General features: G+C 37.3%; 1 protein-coding gene across 3 annotated transcripts in view; it reads right to left on the reverse strand.

The window, feature by feature from the left end:
- LOC306874531 (DENN domain-containing protein 1B-like) overlaps positions 1 to 24,736 on the reverse strand; it is a 101,846-nt gene extending 77,110 nt beyond the window's left edge. For 2 of the 3 annotated variants that reach the window (XM_079424655.1, XM_079424653.1), the window contains exons 1-2: positions 24,463 to 24,723; positions 23,742 to 23,806 (exon numbers count right to left, since the gene is read on the reverse strand). In XM_079424655.1, coding sequence (XP_079280781.1) covers positions 23,742 to 23,806; positions 24,463 to 24,479 — 82 coding nt within the window. In that variant the 5' untranslated portion in view covers positions 24,480 to 24,723. Of the gene's footprint in view, positions 1 to 23,741; positions 23,807 to 24,462 lie in introns of all 3 variants that reach the window. The other variant, XM_079424654.1, reaches the window with a different exon arrangement.
- Between the last annotated feature and the right edge of the window lie 2,722 nt (positions 24,737 to 27,458).

Raw genomic sequence — 27,458 nt, forward strand, 5'->3', positions numbered from 1 at the left:
ATGTGGTTGTCACTCCCTTAAATTACTGAACTGTGTCTACATAAAAGGATTAAGCACTAAAAGGTAAATTGACAACCAAATTTAGCTGCAGCAGTGTACGCTTTTATTTTTAGGTTTCAGGTTATATCGACAAACAAACAGCAGCTATATCAATGAGTCGAGTTAAATTTAGAGTATTTGCATGTTAACTGATTCCTCTTTCATGTCAGCATCAATTTAGCGACTAACAATATGAACTTCCCATCATATTTGAACCGAAAGTCTTGCTTCTGCATTCTTATCTAGTCCACAGCAACAGTGCTGATGATTCAGTTCTGCTGTGCTGGAACTGATGTCAGATGAAGCAGTGACTAGCACAATGAACGCTCTGATGATTTAGCATGTCGGGCATCAACCTCCAACCTTCCTTCGCCGGATGGATCTCTCCATTTTTCATAGCGCAACCTCTTATTTTTTTGTATCTTCCAAATCCACCATAGTTGTTGCACTGCATGGCAAACATAAATATGCCCACATATTCTCCACCGGGGGGGTGAAAAGACTGACAAAGGTGCATTACATAATCCCATTGTGAGATTTCACGGACCTTGTCTTATAATATTTTTACAAAGACTGAATTTCCTTCTCCCCAGGGATCTGAAGCCCAACTCCTCCATCTGATCTGGCAGAGTCAGGTCAATTTTATGCTGATTTTATGGGTGAGAGGATGGGAAGCACTGCCAGGGAGAGAAAGAGGAACACAAGGGACAGAGGAAAAGAGAACAGAAAGAAGAGATACGCACGGAGACAGAGAGAATGATGGGTAGCTGACAATAACATCTTTAACATTTTAGCTTAAAATTTCTATAAATGTATGATAGTGTATATTTTAAATGCTGTGACTGCTCATCATTTATTTTACCTTCTTAAAAATGTTGGTTAAACCAACACAGTGCTGGGTGAAATAGACAAATCAAGCGATTGAGTTGTTTTGACTGGGTAGTTTTATTTAACTTGCCTATTGTTTAAAAATTGATATATGGAGTCATCAGCAATAATCAAAAGTTGAACATTTATTAATAAGCAATTTGAAAAAAATATATATTATTTATTCAACTTAATGAATGTTCATTTATTGAGCATGTTAATTTTCCAACCTCTTTTGGGTTCATTTTCAGCAAGAAATATAGTAATTTTTAAGAAATACAGTATTGTCCCGAATATAAGAAGACCCCCCTTTTTTCAGATGTACCTCTTGGAAAAAGGCTTTTTGAAACCCAAATCTTCACTGAGGTCTTTACCCTAACCCTTTACTGTGTTTTTCCTGAGAAAAAACATTTTTCTTAAATTATTGTCATATAGCATATTTTTCCTATTTTCATTTTTGTTTTTAAAGTATGGTAAATACCGGTAAAATGTACCAACAATCACATTTAAAAATATACACTTTTTGATGTACCATCTGAATTATATAACATTTAGTCTATCCATCTCATAGTAGCCTACCAAAATGTTATTAACAGTAGAAGAGAAATCTTATTGTAGTCTTCAAATCTGGGTACTGTCTTACGTTTTAAAATCACTTACAGAGGAAGTTTGGTCCCATCAGGATAACATGACAGTCAGGACTCATGCCACTGTAAGCTTTTCTTTTTCTTTGGTTTTCACTCGAGCTCTTTCGAACACGCATTGCATTACGTATTTCATGACACACTCTCTTTACTCATATTTGGCGCCACCTATTGTTGTGGGTGTATTATTAACATGTCAAAGTCTAGACCCTGAATACAAGACGACCGTGTTTTTTCAGATGTATTTCCAAGAAAAAAAAAAAACATTGTCTTGTATTCGAGTCAATACGGTAGTTGTGTTAAAACTACCCAGAAGGCTGGGTTAAACGTTTAACCCAATCGCTGGGTTTGTCCATATTTCACCGAGTGCTGGGTTGTTTTTTTACAGCGTAATAAGATTAGGATTGGAACTCTGCCAAATATGTGAAAAAAAAACAACAACTTTGTATTGAATTCGCACATACAGGGAGCCAACTGTAATCTGATTCACAAACAAATGAATCAGTTAATTGTGAGCCAGTTTAATTAATTCTAAGCTCTCTCTCTCTCCTATTTATTCAGTCATACATTCATTTGTTTGTTCGTTTATTAATTTGTTCATTCACCATTTTTACTTTTTTTTTCTTGATAGGACAGTGGATATCTGACAGGAAGCAAGTGGGACAGAAAGGGATGGGATCGAGAAAGGTCCATGAGATGGGTTCTAACTCGGGACACCTTAAGTGCAACTGCACCATATGCCGGCGCACTGCCCACAAGGCTATCGGCGCCGACAACTGTTTTTTAAGAAATTAATACTTTCATTAAGCAAGGATGCATGAAATTGACCAAAAATTAAAGGTGATTTAAGCTTTGCATCACAGAAATAATTTAACAATTTTAAAATATATTCAAATAGAAACACGTCATTTTAAATTTGTTAAAAATTTCACAATTTTACTTTTTTTGATCAAATAAATGCAGCATTATTGAATATAATACAGTTCTTTCAAACATTATAAATTCCCTAACTTTTGAACGGTAGAAAACACCACCATGTGATCATAAACTGCATGATAGCGAAACAAGACAGAAAACTGATGTTCAAACAGATGTCACAGTGCAGGACACTGCTGTCAATGCTCATGCGTCAACTGCTTTGATATAAAAAGAAAGACGAGGGAAAAGACAAAAAGTGTAATAAATAAAAAGAGATGCAACGCCATAAATGGAGGCAAGAGAAAGCAATAGGTGTGTGTGGGGGGGGGTAATAGAGGGGCATTGCCCTCCAACCACGCACCTTCTGTGCTGCATATCCTGGAGGCTCCCGTGTTCTTACAGATTCAAAAATACCTTGAGACACATGCTTATTCATACACAGAGGCAAAGGACTTGCAAATCTCTATCCCAGTGGGATTTTGGAATAACGGGGGGGCTCACATGAAAAGCCCCAAAAATTCAGATGAGCTCTTTTATTATTAACACCCGCACTGTCCCTTCAGCAAGCCAGATCCGGCTTCGAATCTGAGCAATGCAATCAAATATTTGCCATCTAGTAGGAGTATTCAAAGCGGAGATGTAAACGTTTTGCCACTTCTTAAGAAAGACGCCAGCACCTGGCGCGCTCAGGTAACACTAATTCCAACTGACGTCGGAAATAAAGATGGGTTTCCGTTCAAACATGAGCTTATTTAGCAATTAACCTTCCAAACACAGTTTTCAAAACTGGAAAAATGTGCAAAAATGACCGATTGGCTGACCAACTGTCACCCTTTTTTGGTAGGGGGGAGGTTTGTACACTGGGGTATGTAGAGAGATGAAGGCCCCTGTCTGTGGGTGAAAAGCTGTCAAAGGGACCCCGGCTCCTTGCCTCCGCAGCCTCCTGCTGCCATATTGTGAGTGTGTTTGCGCGGGGCGGGCAGACACAAAGGGATTAATGGGTTAAGGCTGAAAGTTGAAGGTTAGGAGGGTAAACCCAACCCCTGCTGCTGAGCCAGGGAGAGAAATGTCACCGTGACAGACCTGGGGCTGCTTAATCCCCCTCTCGCTCCCTAACGGCCTCCCCTCCTGGGCTTGACACACTGAGGCCGCTCCTGTTCCCAGCAGGTCTGCGAAGCGCCCCGAGCCAGTGGGCACACACAGACACGGAAAAAGACAGACAGATAGACACACACACACACAGGAAGAGGGGCAGACTAACTTGACAGACGTTTCAACTAGGGCTGGGCAGTATAGAACATACAGTGGGAGAAACGTATCAGTCGGTAGAGAGATTGGCGAAGAAATGTGAAATACAGAGGCGGATGTGTCTGAAATAAATCAAGATGAATAAAAGGTATTAGGTACAAGCATACAGTCATATATAATTCAGCTGATGCGTAGGTCACAGGTGTGTGTATGGAGAGTGACTCATTTTCTCCACAGAGAACTTGATATTTAATGAATCTCTATAATCCCTTGGAGAAAGATGTACTGTGAGCTCTGACGTTATCGGTTATCTTTTTTTTTCTTTTTTTAAACATATAAGTGAAGAACCACATTACCCATAACCCTAAGAAGATCATCCACCAATCAGGGGATTGCAGCAAACACACTCCTATGAAGCATTTATTTATTTATTTATTTTTCATTGTATGTCATATTTGAATCAAAGGCTCTATACATAAAATAACAATATTTAAAATAGTCTAAATAACAATGACTCAATGAATTGTATAAAATATTTTTTTTAACTAAATAAATAATAAATAAAAATAATTATATTTCAGCTTGATAATTGATTAAAATTGATATTTTAACAGGAGAAATGTTTGTAAAAAATATCCATTAATGTTTTTTTGTTTGTTCGTTTCCAAGTATCATTTAAAGCGGAACACTATAAATAAAATGTGTTTTACTGTCAAGGAAGACCTTGATACAATTGAATAAAAATAGTTTTTGGTAACAAATAAAATAAAATAAAACTTTAAACTTAAAAAATTAAGTTAAGCAAATGAAAGTTAGAAATGTTGTATTGGCAACTAACTCAATTTTAAGCACTAAAATGATTAAAACTGAAATAAAAACAGAGCTAAAAGAGCTTTTCTAAAAGGAAGAGAGTTAAAAGAAAAGCAACCACTAAAACCTAAATTAAAATGAAAACAATTAAATAAATTACAGAAATAAAAAAGCTACTTGTAAATATTAATCAATATTATAAGAGTATATAAATTATGAAAATAACACTAATCAGGTGTAATCAGGCTGGTATCTTCTTAACTTATATGTTCGTAAATAAGAATATTTTGCAATAAATTCAAAATGTTGTTTTTATACTCAAAAAAAGACTTCAACTAAATTTTGTATCGTGTCTTCCTTTTGAGGTTTTTTTTTTATTTTATTAATTTATGTAATTTGTATTTCATTTGCAAATATCATTACCACAGTTATTTAATATACAACAGCATTTTTACAAGAGAAAATAGCTATACAAGTGAAAATTACTTGAGGATTTGATCATACCACCCATCCCAAACTTCAACCTTGGACAGACATACGGTAAACAGTCTACAGACAAGATGAATTTCAATAGTATTTAAATGTCTCAAATGCTGCTTTTAAAGCATAAGCCCGTTTACAACTGTCCTTTACCAATCATCTCAGCACTTTCAATCTGATGTAACAGGCCAAGGTGGTGGCAGCTCAATGTAGTGCCGTCATTTTTTTCATCTCACCACCATTGAAAACACCTTGAAGAAGTATAAAACCCATCGACAGCAAGGAAAACAATCTCTCCCGCTCGCATCAGAGCCGGCAAGTAATTTGACTGCGGAGTGAACGCCAGCTAATGGGTGAGAATTGAATTGAAATCACCTCGGAGGAGCTATTTTTCTTTTTTGCTTTCGCACCCAATGTGAAGCCGGCCGTGGGTGATGGCAGGCTTGGAAGGGCCCTTCCAGAGATTCCCCCTGGGCTTCGTGCACGGCTAACCTTCGACAGGACCGCCGCTGCGTGGCAACACGCCGCCGCCCCAAGCGCAGGCAGCGTGGGTCAGTCGCAAATCAATGTTTTGACGTCCCGGGAATGCTTGTTTTTAAAAGTCAATACACGCCGCTTTGATAGAGCCGAAGCCGGGGGGAAGAAGGTTAATAGGCGAGCGGTGGAAAGAGCTCACAGCTGACACCACTTTTTACCACCTCTGTCTGTCTATCTGCGAACGGGATGGGTGTAGAGCCAATACACCAAACACACGCCGAGCCGGTTGAGTTGCCAAGCTGTCATCGTACGCTGATGGAAAACCTCAACATACCTTAATTGCTACTTGAGATCGAACGGTGTTTAATAAACTGTATCAACAAGTATTGTGAATACGTGAGGTGTCATTATCATAGTATTAAGTAGTATCGAAGTACAGTCTAAACTGTAGAACCCGCAGGGCAAAGGAGACAGTCTGTTAAATTACTAAATATAACGCTGTGTCCTAATCAGTGAGCAACAAAAGCGGTGCCCAAAACACTCCACATTACTGATTATCACATCAAATAAGTTTTTACTGGCTGTTATTGTGGCGAAATGCGCACAATTTGTGCGTTAAGTGTGGACAAACAAATTACTTGTCGATGGCTAGGACAAAACAATCAGATTTTAGCACCTGGCTAAGAGGACAGCGACTGGACATTTGTCTACATGACTTAATATTTAACATCTGATTGGTTGTTAATGTGTTGCGCAACAAAGCATTGCGTTTTCAGTGTGGAAAGGCAAATTACTCGTTAATGTAATGATCATATGGCAATGTAAACAAGGCTGTAATTCTTTCTTGCATATCACTGTCCTTCTTAAGGCCCGTTCATACCAAGGACGGTAACTATAGCAAATAAAAATTGTAAGGTTTTAATTACCATTCTAACTCTATGAGAATAAGGAAGTCCACACCACAGCTATCATTGGAACTATTTTCACGTTTTATTTTTTCTTCAGCATCAATATTAACAACCAATCAGAATTCATCCTGCTTTGAAGATCTCAAGCATTTAAAGCAGCAGAGAACAAAACGGCAGCATATGCTTATAATAAACAGAACCATATTATTCGTAGGTGTGGACGATAATATAGTTATTGTTGTTTCTTTATAGATAGCGCTCTTTGTGTGAACAGGCCTTTATGCCGGCTTAAAGGATGCAGTCGTTTTATGGAGGTAAATTTAAAATGTTTTAAGAAAATAAAATTTAAGGAATACACTATATTGCCAAAAGTATTGGGTCACCCCCTTCTAATGAACATGTTTGACTACTTTAGTAATTTCCATGAGTACAATGTTTAAGCATATAATGATATTCTAGGGAATTGTGCGATTCTAACTTTATAGCAACAGTTTGGACACGACCCTTTTCGATTCTAACCTGACAATGCCTCTGTGTATAAGACACTGTTCAAAAAGACATGATTGATTGAGTCAGTGTGGAACAACTTGACTGGTCTGCAGAAAGCCAAGTCCTAATCCCAGCTGAACACCTCTGGTGTGACTTTAAATGCAGACCTTGAGCCAAAAACTCGACACCAATGACTTGTACAAACACTATATGGGCATCTTCTTTAGAACAGAAAAAGGTACTTCCAAAACTGTGGTAACAAAGATGAAAACATAGTTCATGTATTTAAAAATTGTATTTCAATCTCTGTTGAAACGGTTTTGAAAGTGTCTAAAATGAGGGTACCCATATGTACAAGTCATTGGTGTTTGGTGACGAGTTTTTGGCTCAAGGTCTGCAGACATATAATTGTTCTTGTTTTAAGCATAAACTCCATTAATTTTGTTCAATTTCTCAGAAAACAAGACTTTGTCTGTCCAATTTGCATTTTGATTGTCTCTTGATTTAAAGACGTTTAGATATTTGTATTGGAAAACAAAAAAAATACTGAGACACATTCATTTGTGCCACGACTCTATGAATTTAAGATTTTCTAAGACCTTTTTAAGACCCATACAAAGTGTGGGATAGTTGACCCAAACTTGAACATTAAGGTATCATTTACTCAACCTCATATCATTCCAAACCTGTATGAGTTTCTTTTTTCTGCACAAACAACAGAAAGTACACCAAAGAATGTTTTGACTGTTTTTGTCCATGAAATCAAAGCCAAAGGGGTCGCCACTGGACAATAAGTCATTTTTTTTTTTACCTACAACCACGAGAGTGAGTGAATGAATACATTTTTGGGTAAACAATGCCTTTAACACATGAGACTAACTCACTGCCATAGCTACATTTTGTAAGAAGCGTCCAAGATATTTGCAGTCAAGTCTCTTCCGAAGCAGACAAATAAGTGCAAACTGATTGAAAACCAGTGGTTTGTGTCTTCATCCAGAGATGAAGGACTATGTGTTGCCTGTCTGCCTTTCCTTTTTGTACCCTCCCTCCTTGCCTCCTTCTCCTCTCGTCTCATTCTTGGCCAAAAGGTTAAAATGCTGAACTCGCAACCTCCTTGGCAAAACCTTTTCTTCTTCCGCTCCTTTTTTCGCTCATCTATAAAAGATTTATTTCACAGTATGTAGAGGTCTGGATTAACCCACTCCATGCCCCAGAACAAAGCCATTGTCTTTGTGCCCGAACAGGTCCGTGTAAAGAGGAAGCACCAGCTCCTCGATGTCCACAATAATGCCATTGTGCCTGGCATGCTGGAAGGGTCCTGGTTGTCTTTGGGGGCTCGTCTAGACTTTGAGCCAGCTACTCAAGGAACTGGTAGAAAATCCCATCAAGCAGTGGAGTGAACGTTAACTAAGGTAACCCGCTGTGAACCTGATGAAGATGTCAACCGAACATATGGCAAAAAGAAAAGTGTCTTTTGTTGGTACAAGGAGCTTTTTTCTTCCCCTCCAGAATGAAGGGGAGTGGAGAGGGGAGGGAGGCCAGTGTTTGGAAGCCAAAAGCAAGGAACAACTGTGGTCATCAGTTTACTTCTGGATCAGTAACTTTATTCTAGCTTCGAGCAGCTCTGCCCCCGGATCTCACAATTAAAAGGGTAAGCAGATTAGCAAGCATCTTTCAAGCTTGAACTGAAAGAAAACACTCAGTCGTTTTAAAATGTTTTTTTTCCCCTCACACGCCACAAACAGCATTACATTTCATGCTACTTTAGCTGGCAACAGCCTTAAAAAAGGATATACTTTACAGCAATGACATGCTTCTTTAAAGTATCACACTGATTATTTACTGCCTGTGAACTTCTTTGTGAAAAGAGAAACCCACAAATTCACATGTACTCTGGAAGTTGAGCATGCAACTGCCAAGATTACAAGTTTAGGAAGTTTACAAGAAGTTGCCGCAATTGAAGCTGTCTGTTATCACGATTATGACATTTTGGCAGGTACTTCATCTCTATACACATAACACTGATTAATGATTTGCCTGTGTTCATGACAGCTACAGCGTAGGCTTAATACTTACTGTTTGTTTTTATTTTATATATATATATATATATATATATATATAAATATATATATATATATATATATATGATTAAAACTATTACTATTATTGTATAAAAAAACATCACAAAGATATAAAAGCGACTTACAAATGAGGACATTGGTAGCAATCAAAATCAACAAAAGAGCAATGATACACAAGTGCTATAACAAGTCTCAGTTAGCTTAACGCAGTACACGTAGCAAACTTTTTTTTATATATAATAATATTAATATAATTATTATTACTAACATTATATAGTATTATGCAATAGTAATAGACCTATATTTCTGTCCTAATTTCTTGTGACATTTTAAGGTGGTCTGTATAAACCCTCGAGCTGTCATTCTGCATTGTGTCTGTTTGTAGCTGAAACATTTTGCTCATTTTTCAACAAATGCTCCTAATTCCAAATTTGGAGAAATGCCATCATCATCGCCTCTGTGTGTCATTAGCTTTTTAAAATCACCTGTGACGGACAAAAACACAATCACACTAATGTCAAAGTGAATCTGAAGCATGTTGCATTTGTAGGTCATACGAAACCATGGACTTAAAGCGATTCTGTTTCATTTGTATAGTGAATGTAAATAGCTCATATATTAATCGTAAAGCACTATGATTAAAAGGTGATCCAGATCAGTTACTGGTATGGTGTAACACCAATCCAGGCAAAGAATGGGCTCTCCAGCAAACATCAAGCGCTGATTATTCCCGTGTTTTATCGTAATGTGTGACAATTTTTCAAAAGCCTGTGCGGCTTCATTTGCATATTTTACATACACTTATAGAGTTCAGAAAACAGCTAGAAAACGGCACAGAGAAAGGGAGAGAGGAATAAAAAAAAAAAATCTTGAAGCTAGTTGGGGTGCAACCCAATTTCACAGCTTCATGATTGAGTGGAGCAGCATATGGATGTCGGCTATGTGACAGTCCCAGCATATCACTGCATATTAGCGCAGGCTGTCACAATACATGTCCAATCACGGGAATGTTTATCAACTGTCTGCATGTGAAAGGTTTTTTTTTTTTTTTTGCATACCATTTGGTTGGGCTCATTGCTAGCATGCAACGCTGGGAAAGAAAGCCAGCGCACCAAACAGAGAATAAACAACATTCAAGCAATCTGCCTCGCAAATCACACCTTAACTCCTGACTCAAGCGTAATTTATATGCACGGGGGGGGGGGGGGGTATTGCTGATGGAGGTATTGCCAAGCTCGCTAATCATATCAGTCATCAAACTGCCTTATCTCAAGCTAGGCTACATCTCATGGACATTAAAATGTCTTTACCTCTTAAAGGGGGGCAGCCGCGACTCCGGTTTGGGTGCGTGAGGAGAAAAGCTGGAAAGGGGCTGCAGCAGGTAATCACAAGTTGCAAACCATATGCTCGCACCATCTGCCTCACACATAACACATACACACATCTAAAAATGAGCTACCTTGCAGGAAAAACTCAATTATCTATTAAAGCATATGACAATTAGGCATTGGACAGGGAAGGTGTTTTTATAAGTACTGTACACGTTTGTAGTGCCTATGCCTTCAGGCGATCAGCAGTGACCTCCGGGTATCCGACACTTCCGGGATAAAAACAGATAAACGTGTGAATTTTTCTGAACTGATGTATGTGTGATATGTTGTGATGTGCGATTCGTTTCAGCAAAAGTGTTAATTTTGAACTGAATGTGATTTGGTACTATGAAAAGACAAGAGAAGTTTTCTGTTCCATGTTGTCTGAAAAGCAAATGACTCTTATGAGCGATTCTTTTAGTGAATCATTCTAAAAGACTGACTTGAATCAGACCTTCATAGAATGAATCACTGAATCAGTCAGAGCGGTTAATGAATCAACATCTGATTCACTTCAACTTATAATTCATTTTACTGATGGCTGTCATGAAATTTTAAGATTTGTGAACCTTCTGGATCATTAGTGATTGATTGCTCATATGACATGTAGTTAAAGACTATTTTGGTCTGTATAAACAAAAATGTTTTTAGCTTTGATAATGGTAAATGTTTTTTGGTGGCAAATCATCATATCAGAATGATTTCTGAAGGATCATGTGACACTGAAGACTGAAGTAATGATGCTGAAAATACAGCTTTGCATTACAAAAATAAATTACATTTTACAATATACTCAAATATAAAACAGCTATTTTAAATTGTAATACTATTTCACAATATTACTATTTTTACAGTATTTTTGATCAAATAAATGCAGCCTTGATGAGCAAAAGAGACTTTTGAACATTAAAATCCTTCCGACACCAAACTTTAGAATGGTAGCGTAGCTCGTCATTTAACAAGCATTTCTCACAGGAAATAATGAATGGTTTGAGGATAAGAGAGGCATGCTCACGTACTTAACTAATGAGAGTACTGTATGCTAATTCCATCTGACAGAAGGAGCCGAGGACCAATCAAGTGAGAGACCACGGTTCCATGTGTGACAAAGACCTCATGGATGAGTCACATGATAGTCAATGACAAATAGCACAGCAAAGCCCTCACAAAGACAAGCAGTGGGGACTGACCTACATTCAGTGGCGAAAAGAGGGCTGGAGCCCAAAAAGAGGCCAGCACTGTGATACCAAACTGAAAAAAATTGCCACAAGTCACTCTGCACGTGAACATTTTTAGCCGAGGTAGGCCTATATTGCAATGTTTGAAAAATGAGAACTGAGCTAATGCAACAAGCCTAGTCTGCTTTTAAGGTTACTAGGAAACTTTTCTGTTGGCATTGAGGATAATCATACATATCTGTGCAGACCTACAAAACTAAGATGTTTATGGCAAAAATAATAAATAATAATGGCAATAAATAAATGCATAGACAAACAGACAAATTGTCCATCTAGTGTAAAATCGATTGTTTTAAATAAATAAGCATTTCACAGAGGAAGCCATAAGTTTAACCAAAACCCAAACTAATATGAACACAACAGGCATTTAAACCCGCAACAGAATGAAAGAAAAAGTGTTGAGAAAAAGTGTGAGACGCAGTGGTCAAAGATGTCCATCTAAATGTATATGGCTGTAGCAGTGGCGTTTTCAAAGGGATAAATTGAAAAAGGTACATAATAATTAACAATGAATAATAAAACAATTAATTAATGAAAATTAATAATTAATAATACCAATACATTACTATTTAAGGAATTATTATTAGTAGTAGTAGTTGTAGCCATAACACTAAAGTAAAAAAAAAAAAGTCGTGACGTATTGTCAAGTATGGTGACCCATACTCGAAATTGGTGCTCTGCGTTTAACCCATCCAAGTGCACACACACAGCAGTGAGTAGTGAACAAATCCACACACACACACACACACACACACACCGTGAACACACACCCGGAGCAGTGGGCAGCCATGCTGCAGCGCCCGGGGAGCAATTGGGGGTTCGGTGCCTTGCTCAAGGGCACCTCAGTCGTGGTATTGAGGGTGGAGAGAGCGCTGGACATTCCCTCCCCCCACCTACAATCCCTGCCGGCCGGGGGCTCGAACTCGCAACCTTTCGATTACTAGTCCGACTCTCTAACCATTAGGCCACGACTTCCCCCAAGGGGAAGGGGGAAAGGGACGTTCTCTGCATTTAACCCATCCAGGTACACCTGGAGCAGCGGGCAGCCATCAATGCGGCGCCCGGGGAGCAGTTGAGGGGTTCGGTGCCTTGCTCAAGGGTCTCACCTCAGTCGTGGTTGCCGGACCTGAGACTCGAACCCACGACCTTCGGGTTACAAGTCCAACTCTCTATCCATTAGGCCACGACTGCCCCCTAAATTTGACAATGTTGTGTACTCACACACACACATTATATTATAATATTAACAATTATTATTATTATTGTTGACATTATTAGTAATAATAACAACAACAATACATTTGGTTTAGTGCTGTCAAACGATTAATCGGGATTAATCGCATCCAAAATAATATTTTTTGTTTACATAATATATGTGTGTGTGTTGTGTGTATATATATATATATATACACACAAACACACATGCATGTATATTTTTCAAAGAAATGTTATGTTTGTAAATTAAATATATATATATATATATATATATATATATATATATATATATATATATATATATATATATATATATATATATATATATATATATATACAAATACAAATTATAAGAATATAAATAAATACATGTAAATATTTTCAAAATATATACAGCATGTGTGTGTGTTTATATATACATAATAAATATATACAGTACACACACATATATTATGTAAACAAAAACTTTTATTTTGGATGTGATTAATCGTTTGACAGCACTAGTTTGGTTACATTATGTGTGTGTGTGTGTGTGTGTGTGTGTGCGTGCATGTTTATGTGGTTTATGAGGACGCAAATTTGTATAATGACATGGGTATGACAGAGGTATTACAATATGAAGGTGGTTTATGAGGACACTGCCTATGTCCCCGTAATTCAAAAGGCTTAAAAAAAAAAAACATACTAAATGGTGTTTTTTTGAAAATCTAAAAATGCACAAAGTCTTCTGTGAGGGCTAAGTTTAGGTGTAGGGTTGGTGTAGGGCAATAGCACACACAGTTTGTTTGGTATAAAAACCATTACGCCTATGGAGAGTCCCCATAAACCACAAAAACCAACGTGTGTGTGTGTGTGTGTGTGTGTGTGAATAAATGTGTGTATAAATATCATATACTGTCACCCAAATCATTATTATATGTAAATAATTATCATTAGTAGTGTGTGATACCAAAATCACACAATTATCATTATTATTATTATTATTATTATTATACAATGCATTTTCTACTCAAAAAAGAAGCCTATAGAAGAACCTAAGCAACTTTTAGTACATCTTTGTTCAGAGTTGGCCTTTTCGGTATTTGGTGAAGTGAAGGCAAACTTCCTCCCACGGATCAGTTTCAAGCGTTTGAAATGGCATGATGCAAAAATCTAAATCAGCAGGATTAATTATTTACCACATCCTCACTTTTGATGTCATTACACAACCCCAAGAATAGACGTCTTTCCCAAGAAGTCTTTCCATGTTCTAGCAGACGGACTGCAACGCTGCACTTAACCCTCTGGGGTCTGAGGGTGTTTTGGGGGCCTGGAGAACTTTCAACATGCCCTGACATTTGTGCTTTTTTCAGTTGCTTATAAAAATATAAATGGCTAAAGTCTAATAACACTGTAAACGGCACAAACTGGGCTACAATAATATGTTAGCAGCATTTATGTACATGATTGTGTTTTTGAGAAATCAACGTTTATGCGTGGTTAGTGAAGAACTAAAATTTTGAAGTCACTGAAATAAGACCATAAAACACATACAGAACAATTGTTCACAAGACTTTTGAGAACTGGATCTTGTAGCCTAGAATTTTTGCTTCAAAATTATGTGAAAATCATCTTGTTTATTTGCTCACAGAAAACAATACATTGATTTAAAGTTTTAAAGACATGTTTTGTGATCGAAAGCCAATATGCGAGGGCGTGGTAATGTCCTTGAAGTGATTTTCACCTGAGAGACAAAGGGCCCTCCCCTAAAGCTGCTAATGGGCCATCAGTGTGACTGTGACTGAGGCAGGTAAGGGAGTGTGAGGAGACTGAAAAAATGGGTTTTTAAAATTATTTGTATTTTATTTACAACACAGTATAATCAAAACATACATAATGAAGGTCAAAGACACATTATTGTGCACACTGATCTAACCACAGAGATGTGAACAGACTTTGACTCGTTCCTGCAACAGATTCTGTTCAACAAGTGAAACAAATAAATCATACCTGACATTTACATGTTATTTAAGTGTTTCTGCTACTTTCCATGGATTCAAGAAGAAACTGTTGAACTTCTGATGTTGGTGCAGCACTCTCAGAGGAAAACAGTTGGAAGAGACTGAAAGTCAGCAGGATTCATCATCTGTGGTGCAGGTATCTGATTCAATAAAATACAAACAACCAAAAAAAAAAAAAAAAAAACATTTGTGAGCATGTTTATATCAGGAGCATCTATATATATATATATATATATATATATATATATATATATATATATATATATATATATATATATATATATATAGGTTTTGTAGTCATAGACTCATTCATGCTTTGTATTATCGTAAAAAAAGACATTTTATTTTTGAGAAACTAATTATTGTTTAGCACGCTATTAAAATCTATTTTTGAACAGAGTAGGCTATTAATAATAAACATACTTAAGACTCGTAGCATTCATCATGTTACAATGTACTCTCATATTACTTTTATTGTTTTATATAGAGCATGAAAACATCACCACGCTGTAAGAAATTTAAATACAATGAATTGCCCATCATATTCAAAATGTTTTAAAATGGATTTCAAACATTTTAGTCAGGAATTATAGTTTGGGAAAACCCAACTATGATTTTGTAGTCATATAGCCATCCTGAACATCATGTATGATTTTATAGTATAGAAGATATGATTCTGCAGTCATTGACTCACGCATGCTTTGTACTATAAAAGGATGTACTTCGTACTATAAAAAATATATTTTATATCTGAGAACTAATTGTTATCGTTTAGCACGCTATTAAAATCTATTTGTGAACAGATTATTAATAATAAACATGGTCTAAACTTTCTTAGATGCGTAGCATTTATCTTGTTGTAGTTTGGGAAAAACCCAGCCAGTAATGTGTTCAAGTTTATGTCACAATAACACAATAACTAATGCAGAAAATAAACATTACTTACTCATCAGATCGATCTTCTCTTCTGGATGAAATATTGTTCTTTTGAGGGAAATCCAGCCTTTACTCAGCGCGTCTTCTTCCAGACACTAACAGTATAGCAGCGATGAACTCTTCACTCCTGACTCTGTTTATGCTCCACGCGCGGGTCACGTGGTTATTTACATGTGACCGCGAGGGGGCGGGATCTCATTAGAAATAATGAGTTAGACTGGACAGACTGAACGTTGTGTTGGTTTCATACGGATTACTTCATCACAGAATATTTTTATATAGTTTTCGATATGACTTACTTCATTTGAAAGAAGACACTTCAGGCTTTCTATAGATATAACTCTCATGTCTCTGTGTTGAGTATTCGCTGAGTTACAGTTCATTTTAGTGACGCATTTCTGAAAACAGATCGCGGAGACAGAGAAGACCGAGAGCGCACCCTGTTTGTTTTCTTTATTCTTCAAAAGCACAAAGTTTAGTTGTTATTATGAGTGTATAAAAATAAAAGTAGACCCCTTACAGATTCGAATGGTGTATTGCTCTTATCTGAACGATCAAAAATGGCAGAGTAATTCAAGCTCATTTCTGCCTTGTCAGGAAAATCTGCCCCAAAACGCATATTCGCGTTTGTCGGGCTCAGAGGGTTAAACAAGGAAGTCTGGATGGCTGGGAGTGCTGCCTCTCAGATTACACCAATCAGCAGATTCGTCCACGCAAAACACCGGTCCCGTGTAGAGGGAGGCTGTGTGGGTCAAACCACCTGAGAAGAAACAGGCCGCCACCCTGCAGGGCCTGACTGTTCCTGTCACATCTGCTGATCTTCACTCGCCAGCACCGGACACTACATTACTGGCCTTGCCATCCAGCTGCAGTAAAAAATGCAGAGCACAAAACGCTAACATGTCAATCAAAATCAATCATTTGAGAAAAAAAAAAAAAAAAAAAACATTTTTGAGAAGGTTCTCCATTTGCGCGGCAACACGAAGGAGTTTAGGAATCAGTGACTGTCGAACCGTCCTGAGCTGGTGAATTTGGCAAAACTTCCATCGTAATCTTAAATTCATATATTCACAGCCCCAGCGGAACAGCTTCAGACTGTTCACAACTACCGAGACTCTTCAGCACAGCGAGACGAGAAAAAAAGCAGCATGAAGTGAAAATCTGTAACTTGCAGAACTGGAGGTCAATCTGAATTCACTTCTGAGCAGGGGTGGGTGGGATAACTTATTCCGTGGCTTCAAACTAAAGCTTTTCTCCATCATTAAGTTGTATTTTTGGGTGATGCTGGCAAAGGGGGACTGGGGAGGCTTGATTAAGTTGCCCAAGTATAATGAGGGCAGATCAAACCGAATTGAATCTGCATGAATGTAAAGTAAAAGAAAATCATGCGCAAACTAGCCTGTAGACGTTATGAGTAATGACCAATCAACACCATCTTAGGCACAGCGGCATTGTTAGTCTGACAGCGGAGCCCCACCAAAGTGTTAGCTGGCGCTGAACCCGAGACACAGCTGAGCGCCAATCAGGTTATTTAACAAGGTGGGGGTCAAATGGCAAAAAAAGACCCTTGGCTCGCAGACTTGTCAAAAGCTGGTTTGTGAAACTTGAGTCAGGGAAATAAATGTGCTAGGACACTCGTTTGAAGAAAAATAGCTACAGGTAGATTTTAAAAATATTTATTTAGATGACTCAAACTTCACATGACAAAGTCAAACAGGTTAATCTTGTAACCCACGAATGTAACCCGTCTCTAAAGGAAAAGTCAAAATTGGTACAGCTTCTTTTTTGACACCTTATTTTTACCTTACAATTAGAGATGTTTGCTAAAACAAGCTTCAATAATACTATTGCTCACTATTCTGAAAGTAAAGAAAACGAACCGTGATTATTCAACTTCATTTTGCATGTAACTCCCACACCATGTGTGCAAGTGACATAAATGATACACAAATTATACAGTTTGTCGAGTTCTGCGAAATTCTGTCATCCTCATTTTCCCTCACCTTTATGTTGTTCCAGTTCTTGTGTGAGTTTGTTTCTTCTGTTGAGCACACAATGTTGGTAACCATACAGTTGACTGTAGCCATTGACTTCCATAGCATGGCAAAAACTATAGAAGTCAATGGCTTCTGCCAACTACTCGGTTACCATTTTTCAAAATATCTTCTTTTGTGCTCAACAGAAGAAACAAACTCATACAGGTTGGGACCAACATGAGAATGGGTAATTAATGACAGAATTTTAATTTTTGGGTGAACTATCCCTATAAGGTGCTATCATTGCATTAGCAAAGTTTTGGCAAATTTCACAGGCAAAAATAGTCCAGTCAATTTTTGATAGTGTAGCAATGTATGAATCACAGCTCACACAAACCATTTTTAAACCAAGTAGCTTTCTGTTAGTCAACTTGAACCTGCTGCGAAAAAAAATGTTGTTCTTCCGTGAAATTCCTGATCAGGTTCATTTAAGCACTAAATTAAATTTACTGCTTAAATGAAAGCAGTAAAATGTACAGCACCTTTACTTTTTTTTATCCAAGTTGAATTTAAGGATCCCATATTTAGGGACCAGAATATCATAGAAACTTGGATTTATTGATTTTTTTTTTATTTTTGATTCTGACCAGTAAGCAATCACCTAGTAATGCCACATAACACCCTAGCATCCCTTGTCCACAAGCTCTTACATTTTCTAAAGAAAAAGTGGTTACACTTAATTTTGATAGTCCACTTTAGACATTCTACTAACTATAAGTAACTTTGTAGCTACATGTCTACTAACATTCAACTACATGTCAACTAATTCTCATTAATTTGCAACTACATGTCTACTAACTCTCAGAGTAGACTGTTAGGTTAGGTTAAGGGTTAGTAGAATAAGTTGACATACTTGCAAGTTTCTCATAGTCAGTATGTTGTCTGTTGTGGACCCATCAAAATATAGTGTTGGAAGATATTAAATAAATAAATAAGTGGTGTGTGGCCAAATATGGTGATCCATACTTGGAATTTGTGCTCTGCATTTAACCCATCCAAGTGTACACACAGTAGTGAACACCCGGACCAGTGGGCAGCCAATGGCACCCGGGGAGCAGTTGGGGGTTTGGTGCCTTGCTCAAGGGTCTCACCTCAGTCGTGGTATTGAGGGTGGAGAGAGTGTTGGTTATTCACTCGCCCCACCTACAATTCCTGCCAGACCTGAGACTCGAACCCACGACCTTCGGGTTACAAGTCCAACTCTCTATCCATTAGGCCAGACTGCCTCCCCTGACATGTAGTTGCAAAGTTACTTACTGTTAGTAAAATGTCTAAAGTGGACTATCGAAATAAAGTGTTACTGAAAAAGTAAAAAAATAAATAAATAAAAAAATTGTTTGGAAAAAATAACACTTTGTATAAATGTAACATTTTACATCAGGTGACAAATGAAAAAAAAAGTTTTAGCACCAACTTTACCACCTAGCCAAACTGGTCTTTAACACCAATGAAATACACGTGGCCTGTGCAAAAGAGAAATAAAGCTGTTGGTCATCGGTGGAAAATCACTTTGCTAATTGCAGCACAAGTGTAGTTGTAAATTTCAGGTCTATTATATTTTATTGCTTTATTACTGGGTGCAATCTGGATGAAAAGAGGCGGCAAGACAGGTAGCATCTGTCTCCACCTACTGCCTTGGCACAGTCAGCATCATCTGCTGGCTTTGGCACAGGGCATGAAAAACATCAATGCGGCTCACTAGTGCCAAGCACAAGCATGGCAGTCATGCTTAATCCATTCTGGCAAAATATTCATCTTCTAATGTTAGCTAAAATAAGTCACCTATACTCAGTCTCCGTGCCTGTCAACCCCAGACCTGTGTTGGAGAAAGAAACAATGACAGTATCCACTTGACCCTAAAAGTTTGGGGTAAGTAACATTTTTTTTTTTTTTAAGAAATTAATACCTTAGTATTTTTTTCAAAAGTGACAGTAGAGACTATTATGCTTTCATAAGAATTCATTTGCATTTTCTGATCATCAAAAAAATCCCCAAAAAAAAAAATGTATCATGGTTTCCTCTAAAATATTAAGAAGCATGGCTGTTTTTATCATTGATAATAAGAAATGTTTCCAAATCAGCACATGCAATCATGTGACACTGAAGACTGGAGTAACTATGCTGAAAATTCAGCTTTGCATCACACGAATAAATTACAACAGTTATTTTTAAATAGTAATAATATTTCGCAATATAACCGTTTTTACTGTATGTTTTCCATCTCAAACTTCAGCAATCAAAAACTGTTAGATGATGTGACAATTCGATGTTAGACAATTCAAACACATTGTTCATAGCAGGATGCTGAAAAAGTGCGAGATGCAACACAGTGGTTAAGTGAAGTGACATTCAGTGACATTCAGCCAAGTATGGTGACCCATACTCGGAATTCGTGCTCTGCATTTAACCCATCCAAAGTGCACACACACAGCAGTGAACACACACACACACCGTGAACACACACCCGGAGCAGTGGGCAGCCATTTTATGCTGCAGCGCCCGGGGAGCAGTTGGGGGTTCGGTGCCTTGCTCAAGGGCACCTCAGTCGTGGTATTGAGGGTGGAGAGAGCGCTGGACATTCACTCCCCCCACCTACAATCCCTGCCGGCCGGAGATTCGAACCCGCAACCTTTGGATCACGAGTCCAACTCTCTAACCATTAGGCCACGACTTCCCCACAGCGTAAGTGTTTTGTTGCAGTAGCGGTGCTTTAAAGGGAAATTTAATTTAAAGGCACACAGGTTTCACTGTACACACTGTCTAACAGCCTAACTAATACATGTCATCAAACTTTTATATGACTAGTTTTTTTCCAACCTTCGAAAAAAAACTCCCTATACAGGTAGCAAGACAACGTGATGTTGTGAAACTGAAATGCATCACTACTAGAAAATGCATTCCAGTGTAAACTAATGTGGACAAAGAGGGAAATGAAAGATGACACAAAAGCAGAGGGCGGTTTCCTCTAACCATGCTAGCATCTAGTAATAAACTGACCAACACTAACTGAACACCAAAAAAGACCCTACCACTTGCATTGGTCGCTGTAGCTCACTCCACAAGGTCAAGGGTTAGATTCCCACGAACTGATAAAATGAAATATGTAATGCAACTGAAATGTACATGTAGGTCCATTTGATTTGTCTGACTTCACTTTTCCTCTAGAGAAACTGAGCTGATCAAATATCAAATTAGGCCAAATGACACATGAGGTGAGTACAGAGGCAGAATGTCTGATGAGATGCAACGAATGCCCTTGAATGCTTCATGTTACCACAACTGCTCTAGAATCACCCCATTTAGCTACAGAAATAAGCAAACCAAGATGTTTGAACAGCATGAAACTCAAGAACTGGACAGAGTGCAGTCAATCACATGCTTCAATTGGAAACAGGAATAGATCTGTTATTGTGTAAACCACAGCATTAAAATTGTGACAAGATATTGTCTGCAGCTAAAAACCTGTCTGTTATCTCAGGTTGGAGTTGGTTTTGGTCCTTGACGAACTTCTGTTTGGCCCTAAAGCCACTTAACCCTTGTGCTGTTAAAAAAATTCCCAGTGTTCCCAGTCATAAATGGCTGGCCTTTTAAAAAATATCTTGAATCTCTCTCGTTACGCTATTTTATCACTAAATCTTTCAGTTAGCACAGGTTGTATTTCTTTTTGACACTGACTGATCATATGCCTCATTGAGCTGAGCTTATGTACCTACATTTTTGACTGAAAAAAGCATTATTTGTGGATAATTTTTGCAATATTTAATCAAAAACTGAGGAGCATAAGCTCTAGGGGTCAACCGATTATCGGCACCGATATCAAGCGTGTTTATGGTTATTAATATCGGTCATTTTCAAAACCTATTTGCTAATAAAATAAATTTACATTTTATCATTTAAAATATTTTTTATCAGAGCACTTGTTATTTTTACATTAATTTTAATTTTTACACTAGACATACCGTATATTGGTTCAAAATAGGGCTGGACAATAATTCAATATATATATATATATATATATATATATATATATATATATATATATATATATATATATATATATATATATATATATCACGATTAAAAGATTTTTTAAAAATTCAATAACGGTGATATGATTTTTAAACATTTCCGCATTTCGATATATTACTAGTGTTTCCTATATATTGATTTATTTGTGGCAGTTGACTTCCTTGAATTAACATGATCACTGCACATTTCAAAATCAAAACGTAAAGCGGCTGTTTTATATAAATAGCTATATCTCTGAAGATATTATCATAAGCAATTTTTGTAGGCATGCCATTTTTGACTGGGAAAACAAAGTGGTAAAAACAAATTATGAAGTCGTTATACCCTGTCTGAGCAAAGTCAGTAGGCTTTAGTCCAATGCAATAACAAAAATAAAATTTGGGTCAGAATGATGGGAACACAACATGAGGGTTAAAATGATGCTGTAATCCTGAGAGTCGGGGTCAGGAAATGAGACGATCGCCAACGTATGATGATGAGGGAAGCGGGTTATAGCTTATTTCAACTTTCACGTCAGCGGCTGGACCGGAAATATTTTCCTTTTTCGGTCAGAGCAACAGCTGCTTCTGTGAACCACCTGCTCCTCACCTCTTCAATGTCAAACAGAAAGATTAATGGTAGTTTCAGGGTAGGAACAAAAATGGGTGATATTAGATATGCTGAACATATAACAAGAAGTTTTTCATATCCATTTACCTCTTATTGAATCAAAACATGGGAATGTTTCTTTCATAATAGTCGCACTTCACAGCACAGCACAGCAGTCATTACTTGGTCCGTTAAAGCTGCGTGGTTTCTATTCAACCTTGCAGAGCTCAAAGCATACGAGGAGATTGACAAACCGAGATCGATATCACTACCATTCAACCTACTTCTTACACCAAACATCTGCAGGTTTTTCTAAAAGGTAAATGCAAACCATTAGAGTGCTGATCTAAAATGGAAACGCACCCAAGCCAGCCCATCAGAAGATCTGAAAATCAGATCTGGCCACTGTAAGAATCTACAGCAATAATTTCCTCCCTGTAAATCCCCTAGACACAAAACACGTCATATACTCATTCATTTCAAGCACGGAAAACAGCTAAGCACATCAGCCCAAAATTAGAGTTACACAAACAAAAGCTGTCAAAGTTTCACAATAAAGGCTTTTAGATGGTACAAAGTTTAGAGATATTTATTATAACTGATTATAAGCTTAAAACAATTAATTCAGAAAATACACTTTTTTAATCAGTGCTTTTTTATTTTTAGAAATGTTGTTTGTCTCATTTGCCTCATTTTAAGTGGTATTATATAAAATATATTGCCATAATGTTACAAAGATTTTCATGTTGATGTTACAAATATTTTTCATAATTGATGACAAGTTTTATGTGACTATTCTTAAAATTTGGATATTCTCTCTTTTTTGTTAATTTTCAGAAAATTGTTTCTAATAAAGCTTTTTATTTCAGAAATGTTGTTTATGCCTCATTTTGAGATGGTGTTATCTCATGTTTATTCAAATATTTGCTATTTTCATCTCTTTTTATGAATTTTCAGAAAATTTTATACATAATAATTGCTTTTTTTTATTATTTCAGAAGTGTTGTTTATGTCTCATTTGCCGCATTTTCAGACGGTATTGCATAATGTATATTGCCATAATATCATACTTCAGTCACCCTGATCTGTATATTATCACTGACACTAAACTTAAAAATTGTGAAAAACAGCAAAAACTGTCATACATCTTTCTAAAACACCACATATTGCTTAAAAGCCATGAAATATGAGCAGTGTTACACAAGCATGTATAAACATATCTTTCATGCCATTTCAAAGCATACTGACAGCAAGGAAGGTAAAGTTAGTAACTAAAAGAGAGGTCTCTATAGCATAACTGTTTATGAACTTTGAATCAAATTAACTATGCAAACAAAACAAATAACAAATTGAGAAATGAAGGCTCACCTTCATTTTCAGATGATGGACAAGCAACCTGAAGTGCCAAATCAAAAGTTCTCGCAGGTTTCTCGCTGAAAGAGGAAATACATGTCACTAACTTAGCAACTTAAAAACAACTATTTGAGACTGTTTGCACAAAAAAGTGAACATTTTGATATTATTTACTCTCTCGTGTTCTTCCAAACCAATGAGACGTTCATTCGTTTGTTAAAAACATAAAACAAGATGTTAAGCAAACTGAGTCTCAGTCCCCATTCAGTCTCATTGCATATTTTCCATACAACAAACAAGTTATATACGTTTAATTGTTCATTTCTGCGTGAACTAACTTACCCGGTTAAAAGCTCGACATGTCATTAGAGAATACAGTATGTAATCAGTATGCTCCTGATATAGTCTTTCAGTGTGCTATATTACACAACAAATTAATAAATGCTAATAGTGAGACATGTCTACGCCGTCTAATTCCTTCAAAATGAGATATGTGCAGCTGTCAAGTTTAAATGGCTGTAGAGGAATGCGGCTAGGCTAGTTAGCATGTCTGAGGTAAACAGCTAACCGGTCAGCTGGACCTGTCATCTCCTCTCATTAGCCAAATTAGCTATCTAACGGATTTACAATATCCGCTATCTTCATTCAACCACAGGAGAGGCTTTTATTACGGAAACTGATAACGCTTAGTGCCACAAACCAGAGAAATGTGTAAGGTAAACAAGTGTGGACTTACTTTATCCTGCTGTCCATGGCTAAAGCATCGCGTCAGCAGCAGCTCGCGCCGACGGCGGGAAAATAAAACACCGTCGCGCGCTGCCTGCGAACCTTCTAGTATTGCGGCTACCTGACGGAGGAGAGTCGCGGACACTGCTGCATTTCTCTATCTGTCGGCGACGCGCTGCTGACCGTTTCGGTTCCCCTGCCTGTGATCCTGCAATAAAACACCAGGAAGCACCTGGGTGGCGCGTGCGCGAGCGTGAGCGTGCGCGTGTATGTATTTCAGCACCATAGTACAAAAATTAAAATGTCGTCATTATTGACTCGCCCCCATGTTGTTTCATTTTGATGTGAAATAAGATGACAAGCAGAATGACAGTCCCAGTCTCCATTCACTTTCATTGAATGGCATAAGATGCAGTGGAAGTGAATGGTGACTGAGACTATCTAAAGTCTCTTTGTTTGTGTGTGTGTGTGTGTGAAACAAAGTCATTCAGGTTTGGAACAACATGAGGATCAGTAGATGTCATTTTTAATTGGCCTGTCAGAGCATTTCTTTCTCTTGCATGCATGCACAGGCATGTCTACTGATTCTGCCTTGCATGTTATGTAGGATTTTATGGTTTACAAATACCTTTTTTATTTATATATACACCCTCAAATGTGAGGAAGGTGAACACATCTATAGTGCTTAAAAATAGGTTTGTAAAAAACAAGGGCTGTTTAGAAGATAAACAGTTTCTGGCAAGGCAAAGGAAGTATAAATTCACACCGCCCACATGTTTAAAAAATAGCTTTTGTTTCTTATGGGTCAACGCCTAGTCAGTAAAACCTATTGCAATATGCGGACATGCGTTTGTATTTGCCTTTCTGTTTCCTGCGGAAAAATACTACGAGTTTAGTGTGAATGTGGTTAACGAAGGGAACTCTCGGTTGCCTACTTTACTTGTCACTGGTTTGTCATTTCAAAGCGAAATGAACCTGTTATTTTTGCAGATGTTGTAGTTACTTTTTTATTAATACATTGTTTATCCTCTCAAACACCACTTCAGTAAGCACATGAGCAATTTATTATATTCTACACTAAGGATTTAAATATGCTAGTCTGTAGGTTAATGCACAGGTGAGGGTCAACTATATATAATTGCCTGAACTATATTCTAAAAACAAAGATGTTTTTAAAAATGTCAGGTCAGCGCAAGTTAGGGCAAGTTGTCATGTGCTTTAAATGTCACATATATACTTTATATAATATGTAATTTATTTAAGTGAATTATTTATCATTCATTTTATTCATACAGTTATTAAGTACAACATTTGTTAGTCAAAAAAAATGGCATGGCTTTTGTTACCTTTAGATTTGCTGTGTCAAGAATTGTTTTGGATTTCATGATTGTTTAATCTATGTAGCATTTAATTTCACTAAAAAGGTTGAAATAGACCGATTTCATTTAATTTGTGTGTTGTCACAAGGTCAGTGTGTGTTCAATGAACAGTATTTTTGTAAATGTATAGTTGCAGTGGAAATGTTCAACACACTTTAAAGTGGGTGGCTTTACAGAAATTAGCTTAATAATTTAAGCATAATAATAATAAAAAATCATGCACTTAAATATTCGGTATGTATAGTCAAAAATGTGCCAACCCTCTCCCCTAAAAATGTACACTTTTTCCCCCTACTGCAATTCTACAGTCCAACAGAGGAGGCGCTTACATGCATCTTGTGCACGGCACAGAACATGAAAAGCACGTGAAGAAGAACACAGCGGCGATTTTATTTATTTATTGGTGGCAGAGGGCGAATATAGTTTTTCAAAAAACAACATATTATTTTTCTGTAGGCAGTGGTTGTGAGAACTGTTTCTAAACGTCTACGTACTGTCAGAAGTTTGCAAGGAACGTCGTGACAGGACATTTTAGTTTCACTTTTTAGCATGAGATATGCTGCTGCTCGGTTCAGGTAGACTTATAATATTAACACGTTTTAAACACAATCGAATGAATATAATAATGTCAAATGAGGTGTTCAATACGAGAACGCCGCGTTCACATTGCACTGTCGGCGAGAGCGAATCAATTTCGAATTCTCATAATAGAAACACAACCGCGTCACGTGACACGAGCACGCTCTCAGAGGAAGACAGATTCATTCATGAACTCCATATGGACGCGTGCAAGGTAAGAGCAAAACCAAACGCTTATAAACTACAAGTCTAGCAGCTGGTGTCACACTTAAAGAGACTCGTGTAGATAAGCTAGAGAGTCTAAATCAGTGACCTATGTGAGAAAACCTAAACAACATAGATGGTTCAGTAGTATTAGGCATTATTATGGAATTACACATCTAAGGGCATTTTTACATTCTTAAGTAACTAAAAAGAGCACACTAGACCTCTTATTTGCAGACTAGTCTGGCTACTTATGTATATGGAAGACTGGGTCATTTTTGAAAGTTCCTTTTGGCTGTCAGGAGCAATGTAGTTTGATGGCCGAGGGAAAGTTATGGAAGACCCGTAGAGTTGGAGGATGCACAGACAGTGTCAGCTTCACTATGGAGCCAAAGGATGGCATCTGAAATGGCATACCACAAAAAGTGCCTCGGGCCCTTTTGGCGTCGAAGGCTGTCATAAATGAAGCCGGTGCACTCAAACGGTGCACTCACACGTTTGTATTGTGTTTCCACTGTATTTTCATTAATGCTGGTTAAATTTCCAACTTTTTAAAACAATTGCCATCATAAAGTATATTTATTTATATTATACTCATGTAGAAGTTTGATATTTTACCCTGAAATATGTTCTTTACGGAACACTGAGCCTTATAAACAGTCTTATCATATTTTAACATTAAAAAACACATGATCATTTCCAAACTGCATCTGTTCACAGAATCAGAAAAGAACATACATTGACCCTATAACCGGCTACAATGTGTTCACCGAGTTTGCACATAGAAAAAGAGGAAGATGCTGCGGGAGTGCCTGTAGACATGTAAGCTTCATATTTTTCTGCT

The sequence above is a fragment of the Barbus barbus genome, assembly GCF_936440315.1.
Source record: "Barbus barbus genome assembly, chromosome: 9".
NCBI classification, from domain to species: Eukaryota; Metazoa; Chordata; class Actinopteri; order Cypriniformes; family Cyprinidae; genus Barbus; species Barbus barbus.